This window comes from Rhinoraja longicauda, chromosome 17, assembly GCF_053455715.1.
Source record: "Rhinoraja longicauda isolate Sanriku21f chromosome 17, sRhiLon1.1, whole genome shotgun sequence".
Lineage (NCBI taxonomy): Eukaryota > Metazoa > Chordata > Chondrichthyes > Rajiformes > Arhynchobatidae > Rhinoraja > Rhinoraja longicauda.
In genome coordinates, this window is record NC_135969.1 from 15,096,570 (window position 1) to 15,109,995 (window position 13,426).

The following is a 13,426-nucleotide window of genomic DNA, read 5'->3' on the forward strand; positions in this document are numbered from 1 at the left end:
ACGAACAGCTCTTCACTGTACCTAACCGCACGTGACAATAAACTAAATTAAACTAACTGACTGGATAGCGCACAGCAAAAAGCTTTTCACAATGCCTCAGTATATGTTTATAATAAACTAAACAAAACCACAAAAAAAAAGAGAACTAAATTAAACCTATCGCCAACTGGAGTGTGGTCCTGACCTACCATCTACCTCATTGGAAACCCTCGGACTATCTCTAAACGGACTTTACTGGAGTTTATGTTGCACTAAACTTTATTCCCATTATCCATTCACTGTGGACGGCTCGATTGCAACCATGTATAGTCTTTCTGCTGACATTAGCACGCAACAAAAAGCTCCTCCCTTTACCTAGGTACACGTGACAATAAACGAAACTAAATTAAACCTATCACCAACTGGAGTGTGGTCCTGACCTACCATCTACCTCATTGGAAACCCTCGGACTATCTTTAATAAGACTTTACTGGACTTTACCTTGCACTAAATATTATATCCCTTTCTCCTGTATCTGTACACTGTGGATGGCTTGATTGTAATCATGCAGAGTCTTTTCGTTGACTGGATAGCATGCAACAAAAAAGCTTTTCACTGTATCTCGGTACACGTGGCAATCTATATACTAAAACTCTCATTTGTTTGTTCCTGAACTACAGCCAAAACAGTGCACGATAGCACTACAATTTTAGGCCCACCTTACTCACCGTCGTCCCTTTGACAATAGACAATAGGTGCAGGAGGAGGCCATTCGGCCCGTTGAGCCAACACCACTATTCAATGTGATCGTGGCTGATCATTCTCAATCAGTACCCCGTTCCTGCCTTCTCCCCATACCCCCTGACTCCGCTATCCTTAAGAGCTCTATCTAGCTCTCTCTTGAATGCATTCAGAGAACTGGCCTCCACTGCCTTCTGAGGCAGTGAATTCCACAGATTTACAACTCTCTGACTGAAAAGGTTTTTCTTCATCTCCGTTCTAAATGGCCGACCCCTTATTCTTAAACTGTGGCTAATGGAAGAAGTTTCATTGAAATCGGTGTTATATTTTTTAAGTTATTCACATTTTAAAGTTCAAATTTATCTCCTAGGGAGGGAGGGGGGAGGGAGGGAGAGAGGAGGGAGGATAAGGGGGGTTGAGGGGGATGGAGTGGGGGGGGGGGAAGGAGAGGGTGCTGAACCAACGCAGGAGAGGTTTGGGCCCCACTTGGTCTAGTAATGGTCTAAACTAAATACCAAGTAACATGCTGTTTGACATGTTCACATTGAGGATCATCCTAAGGATTCCTGCTGTGTGACTTTGATGTAACTGGTCTTCGGACTGCACCTTGTACCTAGTGCACCAACTTGGTGAATCATTACAGAGTTGATTCCACTTGTGTTAATTGTGGATCATTTCCCTCTCAGGTGGTTGTGCTGACCAATTCCTTGCTGGAGGAGCAGCTGGAAGTCGGGCAGTTTTGCCACCAGAACAACATCAAGTTTATTGTGGCAGATACAAAAGGACTATTTGGGTAAAGATTCTTTCCCGTCAAAGGGCTGTGACAAGCAATTTTCACAAGAGTACTACCGAATCTGGGGGGGTTTGAGTTAAAAGGATGTCAAAGGTCATGGGGAGAAAGCAGGAGAATGGGGTTGAGTGGGAAAAACATATCCGCCATGATTGAATGGTGGAGCAGACTCGATGGGCCAAATGGTCTAATTCCTCCCCTATTAACTTCTGAACATATACTTCTATCAGGTCTCCCCACAACCTCTGGTATTCCAGAAAAACAATCTGTCCAACTTCTTTCTTTCGCTAATACTCCCTAATCCAGGCATCAATCTGGTAAGTCGCTGCAATCGCTCCGAAGCCTGCAATTCCTTTCTGTAACTGGGGCGACCAGAATCCATTCCGTGAATAAAGAATAAGCACAACTCAGTGTGTCAGGGTTATAGACAGAAGCCAACACTTCAAATCTAACATTGATTTGATGGGCCACATGGCCTACTTCTGCCCCTATGTCCTATGGTGTAAAGAGAGGTTGGATAGGTTGGGGTATTTTTTTCCCCTTAAACCTTGGAGGCTGAGAGGTGACAATATAGAGGGCGGCACAGTGGCGCAGCGGTAGAGTTGCTGCCTTACAGCGAATGCAGCGCCGGAGACTCAGGTTCGATCCTGACTACGGGCGCTGTCTGTACGGAGTTTGTACGTTCTCCCCGTGACCTGCGTGGGTTTTCTCCGAGATCTTCGGTTTCCTCCCACACTCCAAAGACGTACAGGTATGTAGGTTAATTGACTGGGTAAATGTAAAAATTGTTCCTAGTGGGTGTAGGATAGTGTTAATGTGCGGGGATCGCTGGGTGGCGCGGACCTGGTGGGCCGAAGAGCCTGTTTCCGTGCTGTATCTCTAAATCTAAAAATCTAAAAAAATATAGATTTATAAAATCATGAGGAATGGAAATAAGGTAGATGGTTACAATCTTTTTCCAAGAATATGGGTGTCCAAGACTAGAGAACATGGGTTTGAAGTGAGAGGGGAAAGATTTAGAGAGGATCTGGAGGGGCAGCATTTTTTGCAAAAAGGGTGGTGCGTATCTGGAATGCGCAGACTGAGGAAGTGTATTAGTTTTAGAGAAATAGTGTGAAAACAGGCTCTTTGGCCCAGGGAGTCCGTGCCAATCAGCTATCACCCGTGCACTAGTTTTATCCTGTACACCAGGGATGATTTACAGATGCTAATTGACCTACAGACCTGCAAGTCTTTGGAGCATGGGAGGAAACCTGAGCACCCGGGGAAAACCCACACGGTCACAAGGAGAACGTACAAACTCCGTACAGACAGCACCCATAGTCAGTTCACAAGTTATAGGAGTAGAATTAGGCCAGTCGGCGCCTAGAGTCTACTCTGCCATTCAATCATGGCTGATCTCTGCCTCCTAATCCCATTTTCATGCCTTCTCCCCATAGCCCTTGACACCCTGTCTTATCAAGAACTTGTCTATCTCTGCCTTAAAAATATCCACTGACTTGGCAATGTTCCACAGATTAACTACCCTCTGACTAAAGAAGTCCCTCCTCGTCTCCTTTCTAAAAGAGCGGGTTGAGTCGGGATCGAACCCGGGTCTCTGGCTCTGCAAGGCAGCAACTCTACCGCTTGAATGTTGAATGATAGAGGCGTGTACAATTATGACATTTAAAAGACATTTGTACAGGAACGTAGCTAGGTACGGTTTAGGGGATGAGGGGCCAAATGCAGGCAATTGAGACTAGCTCAGGAGGGCAACTTGGTCAGTCTGGGCAAGTTGGGCCAAAAGGTCTATTTCCTTGCTATGCAGCTGTATGACATTAGCCAAATTAAGTTGGATTTTCTCTAGCAGTTCGAGGGTTTGATGGCAGGGTGGGTATTTTACAACACCCGCTTCATCAGGCTACATCAGGCAGTAAAATTGTCCCTCGTGTGTAGGATGGTGCTAGTGTCGAGGGTGATTGATGGTCAGAGAGTACTCAGTGTGCCTGTTTCTGCGCTGTGTCTCTCATGTCTAAACACCTGACTGTCTGGGAGATTGCTGGAGTTTAAGACAACGCTTTATATTAAGTGCGGAGAGCAGAAACCTGATTCATATTCATTGTAGTTCAGCACAGACTTGGCCACTCTGCCCACCCAGTGGTTCACTTCCAAGCTCAGGAATAAAATCACAAAGTGCTGGAGTAGCTCAGCGGCTAGGCAGCAACTCTGGAGAACATGGAACAGGTATACGGTCATGAGAGGAATAGATTGGGTGAATGCTCAGTCTTTTACTTAGAGTAGGGGAATCGAGAATCAGAGGACATAGGTTTGAGGTGAGGTGGGAAAGATTTAATAGGAACCTAAAGGGCAGCTTTTAACCCAAAGGGTAGTAGGTATGTGGAACAAGCTGCTGGATGAGGTAATTGAGAGAGGTACCATCACAACATTTTGGGCAGGCACATGGATACGATAAGTTTAGAAGGATTTTGACCAAACGTGGGCAGGTGGGCATGTTGGTCGGTTTGGGCAGAAGGGCCTGTTTCCACATTGTATGACGCTATGATGTTTCGGGTTGGGACCATCTTTAGACTCATCCATGTTCTCCAGAGATGCTGCCTAACCTGCTGAGTTACTCCAGCACTTTGTGCCTTTTTTTTGTAAACCAGCGTCTGCAGTTCTTTGTGTCTCAGGAATACAGTTGTGCCCTCGGGCAGCGTTCTGTTCCAGTAACTGGAGAGGCGTTTTCCAATGAGCGTTGAGGCAGGGTGCGGTATTGATCCTGTGTCTGTGGGTCTCCACCTCTCTCGCCGCTCCGCCAACAAGTTTCTTTCTGGTTCCTTTAAACAGTCATCTGTTCTGTGACTTTGGGGAAGACTTTGAGGTGACGGATGAGAATGGCGAGGAACCCATGCGTGCCAATGTATGCCGGATCACCAAGGTAAGCCCTCTCCACTCACGTCCGGCTCTGCCTTGTCCGCACTCAGCCCCTTCCCCTGTCTCACTCCCGCATCGAGTTCACCAGCTTGTCAGCGGAGAATTGTCAAGAGTGTTTTATTGTCATTTGTCCAAAATGGAACAATGAAATTCTAACGTGCAGCAGCACAACAGATATGTAAACATAGTACTCTAATCCTTTTAGTCTGTGTTTTTTATACACACACACACACACACACACACACACACACACACATATATATATGTATAAGCACACACCGAAAGGATTAGAGTACTATGTTTACATATCTGTTGTGCTGCTGCATGTTAGAATTTCATTGTTCCATTTTGCTCCAAACTATCATCTGCAGTTCCTTCCAAAATTTAGGTAGAGACAGAATGCTGGAGCAACTCAGCGGGACAGGCAGCATTTCTGGAGACAAGGACTCTCCAGAGATGCCACCTGGCCCGCTGAGTTGTATATATATATATATATGTATAATCAGCCCTCCGAGTCCATGCCAACCAATGGTCATCCAAACACTAGTTCTATCCCACACACGAGGGACTATTTACAGAAGCCAATTAACCTACCGACCCGCATGTTTTTAGAATATGGAAAGAAACCAGAGCACCTGGAGAAAACCCACATGGCCACAGGAAGAACTCTGTACATACAGCACCTGTGGTCAGGATCAAACCAGGTGTCTGGCACTGTGAGGCAGCAACTCTACCACTTTGCTGCCCTTAAAAGCCTTTTATATGCTACTATCAAATCTGCCTCCACCACCACCACCTCTGGTAGTGTGTTCCAGGCACCCACCACCCTGAAATAAAAACTTGCCCGGGTGTATCCTTGAATCTTTGCCCCTCCCACCTTAAAGCTATGTCCTCTAGTCTTTTTGGCATTTCCGATCTGCCACTCATTTCCCTCTCAGTGAACAGAACTCTTTTTATTTCATCCCATCGACATATTCTCAATACCACATCCAAAGACCCAGAGACACTTCCTCATTCCTCTATCCTAAGCTCTCAGGTCGTAGACTTTACACTCAAGGAAATTTTTCCACAGAGGGTATTGGGTACCTGGACTGCCAGAGTTGGTGGTGGAGGCAGATACTATAGTGGCATTTAAGGGACGTTTTGAAAGGCAAATTAATATGCAGGGAATGGAGGGATATGGATCACATCAGGTGTCTGGCACTGGGTTTGCCAGAGACCCGGGTTTGATCCTGACCTCAGGAGCTGTCTGTACGGGGTTTGTACATTCTCCCTGTGACTGCGTGGGTTTTCTCTGGATTCCTCCCACATTTCAAATACGTGCATGTTTGTAGGTTGATTGGCCTCGGTAAATTTCACCAAGTGTGCAGGACAGGACTAGCGAACGTGGTCGGTGTGGACTCCATGGCCCATGACATTGTGGGCCGAAGGGCCTGTTCCTGTGTTGTACTGTTCTGTGCTCTATGATGGTGAACAGAAGGGAAAAGGTGGGGGGGGGGGGGGGGGGAGGAAGAAAAATGGTGGGAGCAGGAGCAGGGAGGGGTGGAAGATGAGAGGTGTAAGAAGGAACTGCAGATGCTTGTTTAAACCGAAGATGGGCATAATAGATGAGGGGATGGAGGAAGACTCGGGTTTATGAAAAAGCATCACAAATGCAACTTGAAGGTGTTTCAATTAAATTCCTGCTAAACTTCTCTTTCTGTGTGCTTAGGGGAACCCAGGACAGGTGACTTGTTCAGACGAGAAGCATCATGGATTTCAGATGGGGGATTTTGTGACCTTCTCGGAGGTTCAGGGCATGACGGAGCTGAACAACTGCAGACCCATAGAAATCGTGGGCATTGGTGAGCAGCTGCTCGGCAGAGGGTGCAGATCCTCCGAGTGCCAGCAGATGGCAGTGGCACCCCACCGTGGTATTTGTGACTCAGCCTCAGAACGTAGAAAAACACAAGTGCTGGTTTTAGTAACTCCGCGGGTTAGGCAGCACCTCCGTTCCGGCCAATTTAGTTTATCGTCACGTGTATCGAGGTCGAGTGAAACGTTTTTGTCAGCGGAAAGGCAATACACGATTACAATCGAGCCGTTTACAGTGTATAGAAATATGTAAGAGTGTGGAGTGATTGTGGCTAGCACGCAAATAGTCACGTGGGTTGGGCGCCATCTCTGGAGAACATAGAGTTATACGGTATGAAAACCGGCCCTTCAGTCCAGCTTGCTCATGCTGACCCAAAGTGCTGCATCTACCCTGATCCTCTTTGCCCACATTTGGCCCACATCCCTCTAAAACGTTACTATATATGTACCTGTCTAAATGTCGTCATAGTTTCTGCCTCAACTACATCCTCAGGCAGCTTATTTTATATACCCACCACCCTCCGTGTGAAAAGAATTGCCCCTCCGTTTGCAATTAAACCTTTCCCCTCTCACTTTAAACCTATATCCTCTGGTACTTCATGCCCCTACCCTGTGCATGTGCTTTATCTATAACCTCATGATCTTATACATCTCTATGTACACACCTCAGCCTCATGGTCTCCAAAGAACCAAACCCTAGCCTGTCCAATCTCTCTCTTTTCCGAAGGCCCTCAAGTACTGACAATATCCTCATAAATCTTCTCTGCGCTCTTTCCAGTTAATGACATTTTTCCTATATCAGGGTGACCAAAACTGAACACAATACTCCAAAGATACACACAAAAAAGCTGGAGTAACTCAGCGGGTCAGGCAGCATCTCTGGAGAAAAGGAATGGGTGACGTTTTGGGTAGACTGTTGGGGAAAACGGAAGATCAAAAACGGTACATAGAAATAATGAATGAAAGATATGCAAAGCCAGGACGATGATCAAGGAAAGGTGGAGCCCACAATGGTCCGTTGTTGGCTGTGGAGAAGGTGATAACGAGCATACAGACAGTGAAACTCGGCAGGATGACTCGGGTGGGGGAGGGGCAGAGAGTGTGGGAATGCAAGGGTTACTTATAAAGTGAGGGAAATCAATATTCATATTGAATTGAATACTTTATTGTCACCCGTGACAAGTCACAGTGAAATTCTTTGCAAATAGTTGCACATTACACCCCCCAACCCGCACCAGTTCCCCCTTTGTTCTTTTCCCCCCTCCCTCAAGGCGGTCCCCCCCCCCCCACGCCGGGTCCCCGTTGCTCTCCCCCCCTCAGGGCGGTCCCCCCCAAGCGGGGTCCCCATTGCTCTTCCTCCTTACTCACGCAGTCCCCCCACGCCGTGTCCGTATATTGCTCTTCCCCCCTCACGCAGTCCCCGCAAGCTGGGTCCTCCTTTGTTCCTTCCCTCGGTAGGGGCGTCCTCACTTCCACGTGTCCGTCCTCGTCTGCTGCACCGGCCTCTCCACGAATGCTGCCAGTCCTCTCTGGAAGCCTCCATGGCACCGACCGACCCAGGCACCGGCCGCGGCCTCCTCAGACCCAGGGGACTCTGGCCGCGGGCCCCGTCGAACCGCGATGCTTGGGCCACTGGGTTGGAGGCTGTCCAAGGACGATATGAGGGACTGTTCCTCCAATTTGCATTTGGCCTCCCCCTTGACAGGGGAGGATGTGGCTTCATCAACATCTCGTTCACTCTTGCGTTTTTCAAAATACTTCTATCCTGTTTTGTTCTAGTGTCACCTGTGAAGTTTGTTTATTCACAGAGGTTGTGGCTTGTGTTTCAGATCATTATTCTTTCTCCATCTGTGATACGAGTGGCTTTGGTGATTACGAGAATGGGGGCATTGTAATGGAAGTGAAGATGCCGCAATATAAAACCTTCGTAAGTATGGCCCGAGCTACGTTTAGGTTTAGCTTTATTATTGCCATGTGTTCTGAGGTACAGCGAAATGCATTGATTTGCCTGCTATCCAACCTAATCAGGTTGTACGTCTCCAAAGACGTACAGGTATGTAGGTTAATTGGCTGGGTAAATGTAAAAATTGTCCCTAGTGGGGTGTAGGATAGTGTTAATGTACGGGGATCGCTGGGCGGCACGGACTTGGAGGGCCGAAAAGGCCTGTTTCCGGCTGTATATATATGATATGATATGATATGATAATACTCTGCATAAATACAGTCAAGCCCAACTCAGTTACAATAGTTGGAGCGAAGGGGAAGGTACAGAGTGCAGAATATAAATTAGTTCTCAGCATTGGAGCGCACCAGTTCCAGATGCAAGTCCAATGTCTGCAATGAAGTTGGGGTGAATCACACAGTACCCTCGCTTACGGAAGGACAATTCAGGAGCCTGATAGCAGAGGGGAAGAAGCTGTTCCTGAGTCTGGTGGTGCGCGCTTTCAAGCTTCTGTATCTTCCGCCTGAAGGGAGCGGGAACCAGAAGGAATGACCGGGGTGGGGGTGGGGGGAGGGGTGCACGTCTCTGATTGTGTTGGAGCACCTGGAGAAGACCCACGCAGTCGCAGGGAGAGCGTGCAAACTCCACGCAGACAGCATCCGAGGTCGGGATCGAGCTTGGCGTTGTGAGGCAGCGGCTCGCTCTACCAGCTGTGCCACTGTGCCGTCCAAAAGGCAGTTTGTAGCCAGTGAGAGCAGCTTTGCACTGCAGGCATTTCCCATCATTGTGGGAGCGCGCCAGGCAGAGGAGCACTCTGCTCCAGACCGCGGTGGTGTGTCTCCTCGACACCGCTCTCCAGTTCAGTCACGTCCTTCCTTTAGTGTGGCTCACGGGCGACCCAGGTTCCATCCTGACTGCGGGTGCCGTCTGTACGGAGTTTATGCGTTCATCCCCCTGACCGCCTGGGTTTTCTCCGGGTGCTCCGGTTTCCCCCCACATTCCAAAGACGTACAGATTTGCAGGTTAACTGGCTTTGGGTACAAAATTGTAAATTGGCCCCAGTGTGTGGGATAGTGCTAGTGTACAGGACGACCGCGGACTCGGTTGGCCGAAGGGGCGTTTTCATCGCTGTATCTCTAAACTTAAATGGCGGCTGCTGGGTCCAGCCAATGTTTTGCTGACTGTCACCTCCTGCGTTGCAGAAAAGCCTGAGGGAGGCGTTGCTGGCTCCGAGCTATAAGATCAGTGACTTCGGCAAGACGGACAGACAGGGGACCCTGCACATTGCATTCCAGGCTCTGCACCGGTTTGTCCGAGACTTCAGCCGCCTCCCCAAACCCTGGGGGAAGGTGAGTGTTGCCACACCTGTGGGCAGAGTCGACCGATAGCATTGACTGAATGGCCCACTGAGTCCACGCCGACCATCCATCATCCATGTACCCAACTCGCAAGTGTGCCGTCGGAGAAAGCTGACAGATAAACAAATAATTACAGTGCAATTCTGCACTTTCATTTGCATAAAAGATCTTTTATCTGTGGCGTAGCGGTCGAGTTGCTGCCAAACAGCGATAGAGACCCACGATCCTGACTACGGGTGCTGTCTGTATGGAGTTTTCACGTTCTCCCTGTGACCTCGTGGGTTTTCTCCGGGCGCTCCGGTTTCCTCCCACGTTCCAAAGGCGTGCAGGTTTGTAAGTTAATTGGCTTCTGTAAATTGTCCCTAATGTGGAGGATAGAAATAGTGTATGGGGATCGTTGGTCAGTGTGGACTCAGTGGGCCTGATGGTCTGTCTCCATGCTGTATCTCTAAACTAAACTCCCCCTCCCCTGACTTTCAGTCTGAAGAAGGGTCTCAACCAGAAACGTCACCCATTCCTTCCCTCCAGAGATGCTGCCTGCCCCACTGAGTTACTCCACAATTTTGTGTGTATCTTCTTAAACTAAACTAAAAGCAGAATATACAATTGTCCCTAGTGTGTGTAGGATAGTGTTAATGTGCGTGGATCGCTGGTCGGTGCAGACTCGGTGGGCCGAAGGGCCTGTTTCCGCGCTGCATCTCTAAACTAAACTAAACTAAACAATCAGTAAAAACATTAATATTAACTCAAATAAAGCAGAAATAAACAAGCCACGTGGGCTGATTTTCCTTTGTGGGGAAATTCGGTAACGCTGTTTTAAACATGGGTGTCCCAGCTATGACTGGCCTAAGACTGAGGGGCCAGATGTGAAGTGCATGCTGACCCTCTGCTCAGTTGGATCAGAAATTGAGTCCAGCAGCGATAGCGATCAATGGGATAGGTTCAGCACAGATAGCAAACAGTCACAAAGAACTGCAAGTGCTGGAGTAACTCTAGTTTAGTCTATTGTCACGTGTACCGACGTACAGTGAAAAGTTTTTGTTGCGTGCTATCCAATCAGCGGAAAGACAACGCATGATCACAATCAAACAGTCCTCAGTGTAAAGGGAATAACATTTAGTGCAAGGTAAAGTCCAATTAAAGGAACTCCAATGAGGTAGATGGTAGGTCAGGACCACTCTCTAATGCATGGTGATAAAATGGATAATTTGCCTGATAACAGCTGGGTAGAAACTGTCCCTGAACCCAGCGGGTCAGGAAGCATATTTGGAGGACATGGCCAGGTGTGCATGTAGGTTGGCCAGTTGCCCCCTTAAATTGTGCTTGGTGTGGAGGTGAGCGGCCGTACCTGGGGCTGGTGACTGGAACGATGGGGAGGATGGATCGCAGGGGAAGTTACTGGGGCAATGTTACTGCTCCATGAACTGGCATGAACCTCAATTGGTCGTCGCGGCCCCTTCTTGTGCTGTCGGGTGACGAGCACTTTGACACGCTGCAAGGCGAGGACAATGCAGGTGTACGACCTTCATTCACAGATGCATAAAGGTCAAAAGTTGGCAACCAGAAATCAGGCTACCAGACAGTGCACGCCCGAGAGCCGGGTTCGGTCCTGACTACGGGTGCTGTCTGTACGGAGTTTATACATTCTCCCTGTGACCACGTGGGTTTTCTCCGGGTGCTCTGGTTTCCTCCCACGCTCCAAAGACGTGCAGGTTTGTAGGTTAGCTGGCTTCTGTAAGATGTCCCTAGCGTGTAGGATAGAACTAGTATTTTGGTGATTGCTGGTCGGTGCCGACTCGCCGGGCCGGAAGGCCTGTCTCCGTAATGTATCTCTAAAGTAAACTACACTAAAATCAAAGCGAAGTATATCAAACTGCTCCGCCGTCTGTTATACCTTCCTTGTAGACCGATGCTGAGACCCTGGTGAACTTCGCAAGGAGACTGTGTGAGGAGGAGCCTTCCATGCTTGGAGAAGACCCTCTGATTGAAGACTTGGTGCGAAAACTGGCCTTTGTTGCCGCTGGGGACCTCAGCCCCATGAATGCATTCATTGGTGGGGTGGCTGCACAGGAAGTGATGAAGGTATGGGTTTATTATTCATTGGTGGGGTGGCTGCACAGGAAGTGATGAAGGTATGGGTTTATTATTGTCACGTGCAGCGCGATGTGTGAATGGAGTTGGTTTTGGAGGGGATGGTTGTTAGTTTGCGTGATGGACTGGGCTACGTCCACAATGAGGCGGCACTGTGGTGCAACGGTAGAGATGCTGCCTCACAGTGCCAGGGACACGGGTTCGATCCTGACTACAGCCTGGAGTTTCCACCTTCGCCCTCTGTCCCCAGTGGGTTTTCCCTGGGAGCTCCGGTTTCTCTCCCACACACTAAAAACATAATTGGCTTCGGTAAAAAATGTACAATTGTAAATCGTCCCTGGTGTGTAGGATAGTGCTGGGGTGTGGGAATTGTTAGTCAGCGCGGACTTGGTGGGCCGAAGGGCCTATTTCCACTGTAACTCTGTACTGTTCTATGTTGTACGATTCAGCAGAGTAAACCCCGTCGGCCAACTTGCATTCTCGGCTCTCTGCAAATGGAATAAAGCAAATGTTGTTTAATTATTGCAGTCGTCACCTTGCACCTCTCTCTCACCTGTTGTTCCAGGCTTGCACGGGGAAGTTCCAGCCTCTCAATCAGTGGATGTATTTTGATTCCCTCGAGTGTTTGCCAGAAGAAAGTGAAGACGTCAATGTCAGCGATGAAGCCTTCCAACCGGTGAGTCCGACAGTCCGATAGCACAGAAACAGACCCTTCGGCCCACCTTCCTACCGCCACTGGTCGCCGAGGACTTGGTGCGCCAAAGGGCCCGCTTCCACGCTGTATCTCCAAACGAAACTAAACCAATCCAAACACCCCCATAGAAAGTTTAACATCCCATGTAAAAAGTCTAGATCGTGCGCATGACTCTCGGGACTGGAATTCGAAGCCATGACCTAATCTGGGCTCAAACGAGCTGTCTATTCAGCTAAACATGAAACCGGGGCTGTCTCTGATTTTATGGAACTCTGGAGCTGTAACAGTGTACGAGGCGGTTGTTCAGGCCCATGAGTCCATGTTGACTCCTTCCATGTGCAGCATTTAAGTTTAGAGATACAGCGTGGAAACAGGCGTGGAGTCCATGCCGACCAGCAATCACCCCATACACTAATGCTATCCTGCACACTGGGGACAATTTACATTTTTTTGCCAACGCTAATTGACCTCCAAACCTGTTCGTCTTGCAGTGCAGCTAATCCCACTCCCTCTGCTGCGAATCCCATCCAATTCCTTTTGGGAAGCCACACTTAGATCTGCCTCCTTCGCCCTGAGCAATCCTATCCATTTGCTAATCATTCTGTAATGCCTTTTAGATCTTGATTCTCTGTCTGCTGGTCTTGTTTCTCTGTTTGTTTCTTTATTATTATTATCATGTTCACCGAGGTACAGTGAAAAGCTTTTGTTTGCGTGCTGTCCAGTCAGAAAAAAAGACCATTTTTAGAATACTGCCAATCCTTGCACAGTGCACAGATAAAGGGTGCAAAGTTTGGTGCAAAGATATAACATTGAAGTCCGATTACAGGAAGTTCAAAGGTTTACGGTAAGGTGGGTGGGAGGTCAGGACCGCACTGTAGCTGATGACGGGACCGTTCAGTTGCCTGATAACAGCTGAGTGGAAACTGATCCTGAATCTGGAGGTAGGCGTTTTCAAACTTCACCAGTGGAAGCAAAGACGTTCTTGCCAACGAGGGCGTGCAGTGTCGTGGTCTCGGAGCAGATTGGGCAGATGCACTCAGAATTGAGGGATAATCTCATAGAAA

At 48.4% G+C, this 13,426-nt stretch overlaps 1 protein-coding gene across 1 annotated transcript in view; it reads left to right on the forward strand.

Annotated features, from left to right (window-relative positions):
- The window catches only part of LOC144601779 (ubiquitin-like modifier-activating enzyme 1), a 234,740-nt gene that overhangs the window by 11,935 nt on the left and 209,379 nt on the right, over positions 1-13,426 (forward strand). The window contains exons 5-11 of the mRNA XM_078414193.1: positions 1,407-1,513; positions 4,337-4,427; positions 6,135-6,267; positions 8,107-8,204; positions 9,422-9,568; positions 11,483-11,659; positions 12,234-12,344. Coding sequence (XP_078270319.1) covers positions 1,407-1,513; positions 4,337-4,427; positions 6,135-6,267; positions 8,107-8,204; positions 9,422-9,568; positions 11,483-11,659; positions 12,234-12,344 — 864 coding nt within the window. The remainder of the gene's footprint in view (positions 1-1,406; positions 1,514-4,336; positions 4,428-6,134; positions 6,268-8,106; positions 8,205-9,421; positions 9,569-11,482; positions 11,660-12,233; positions 12,345-13,426) is intronic.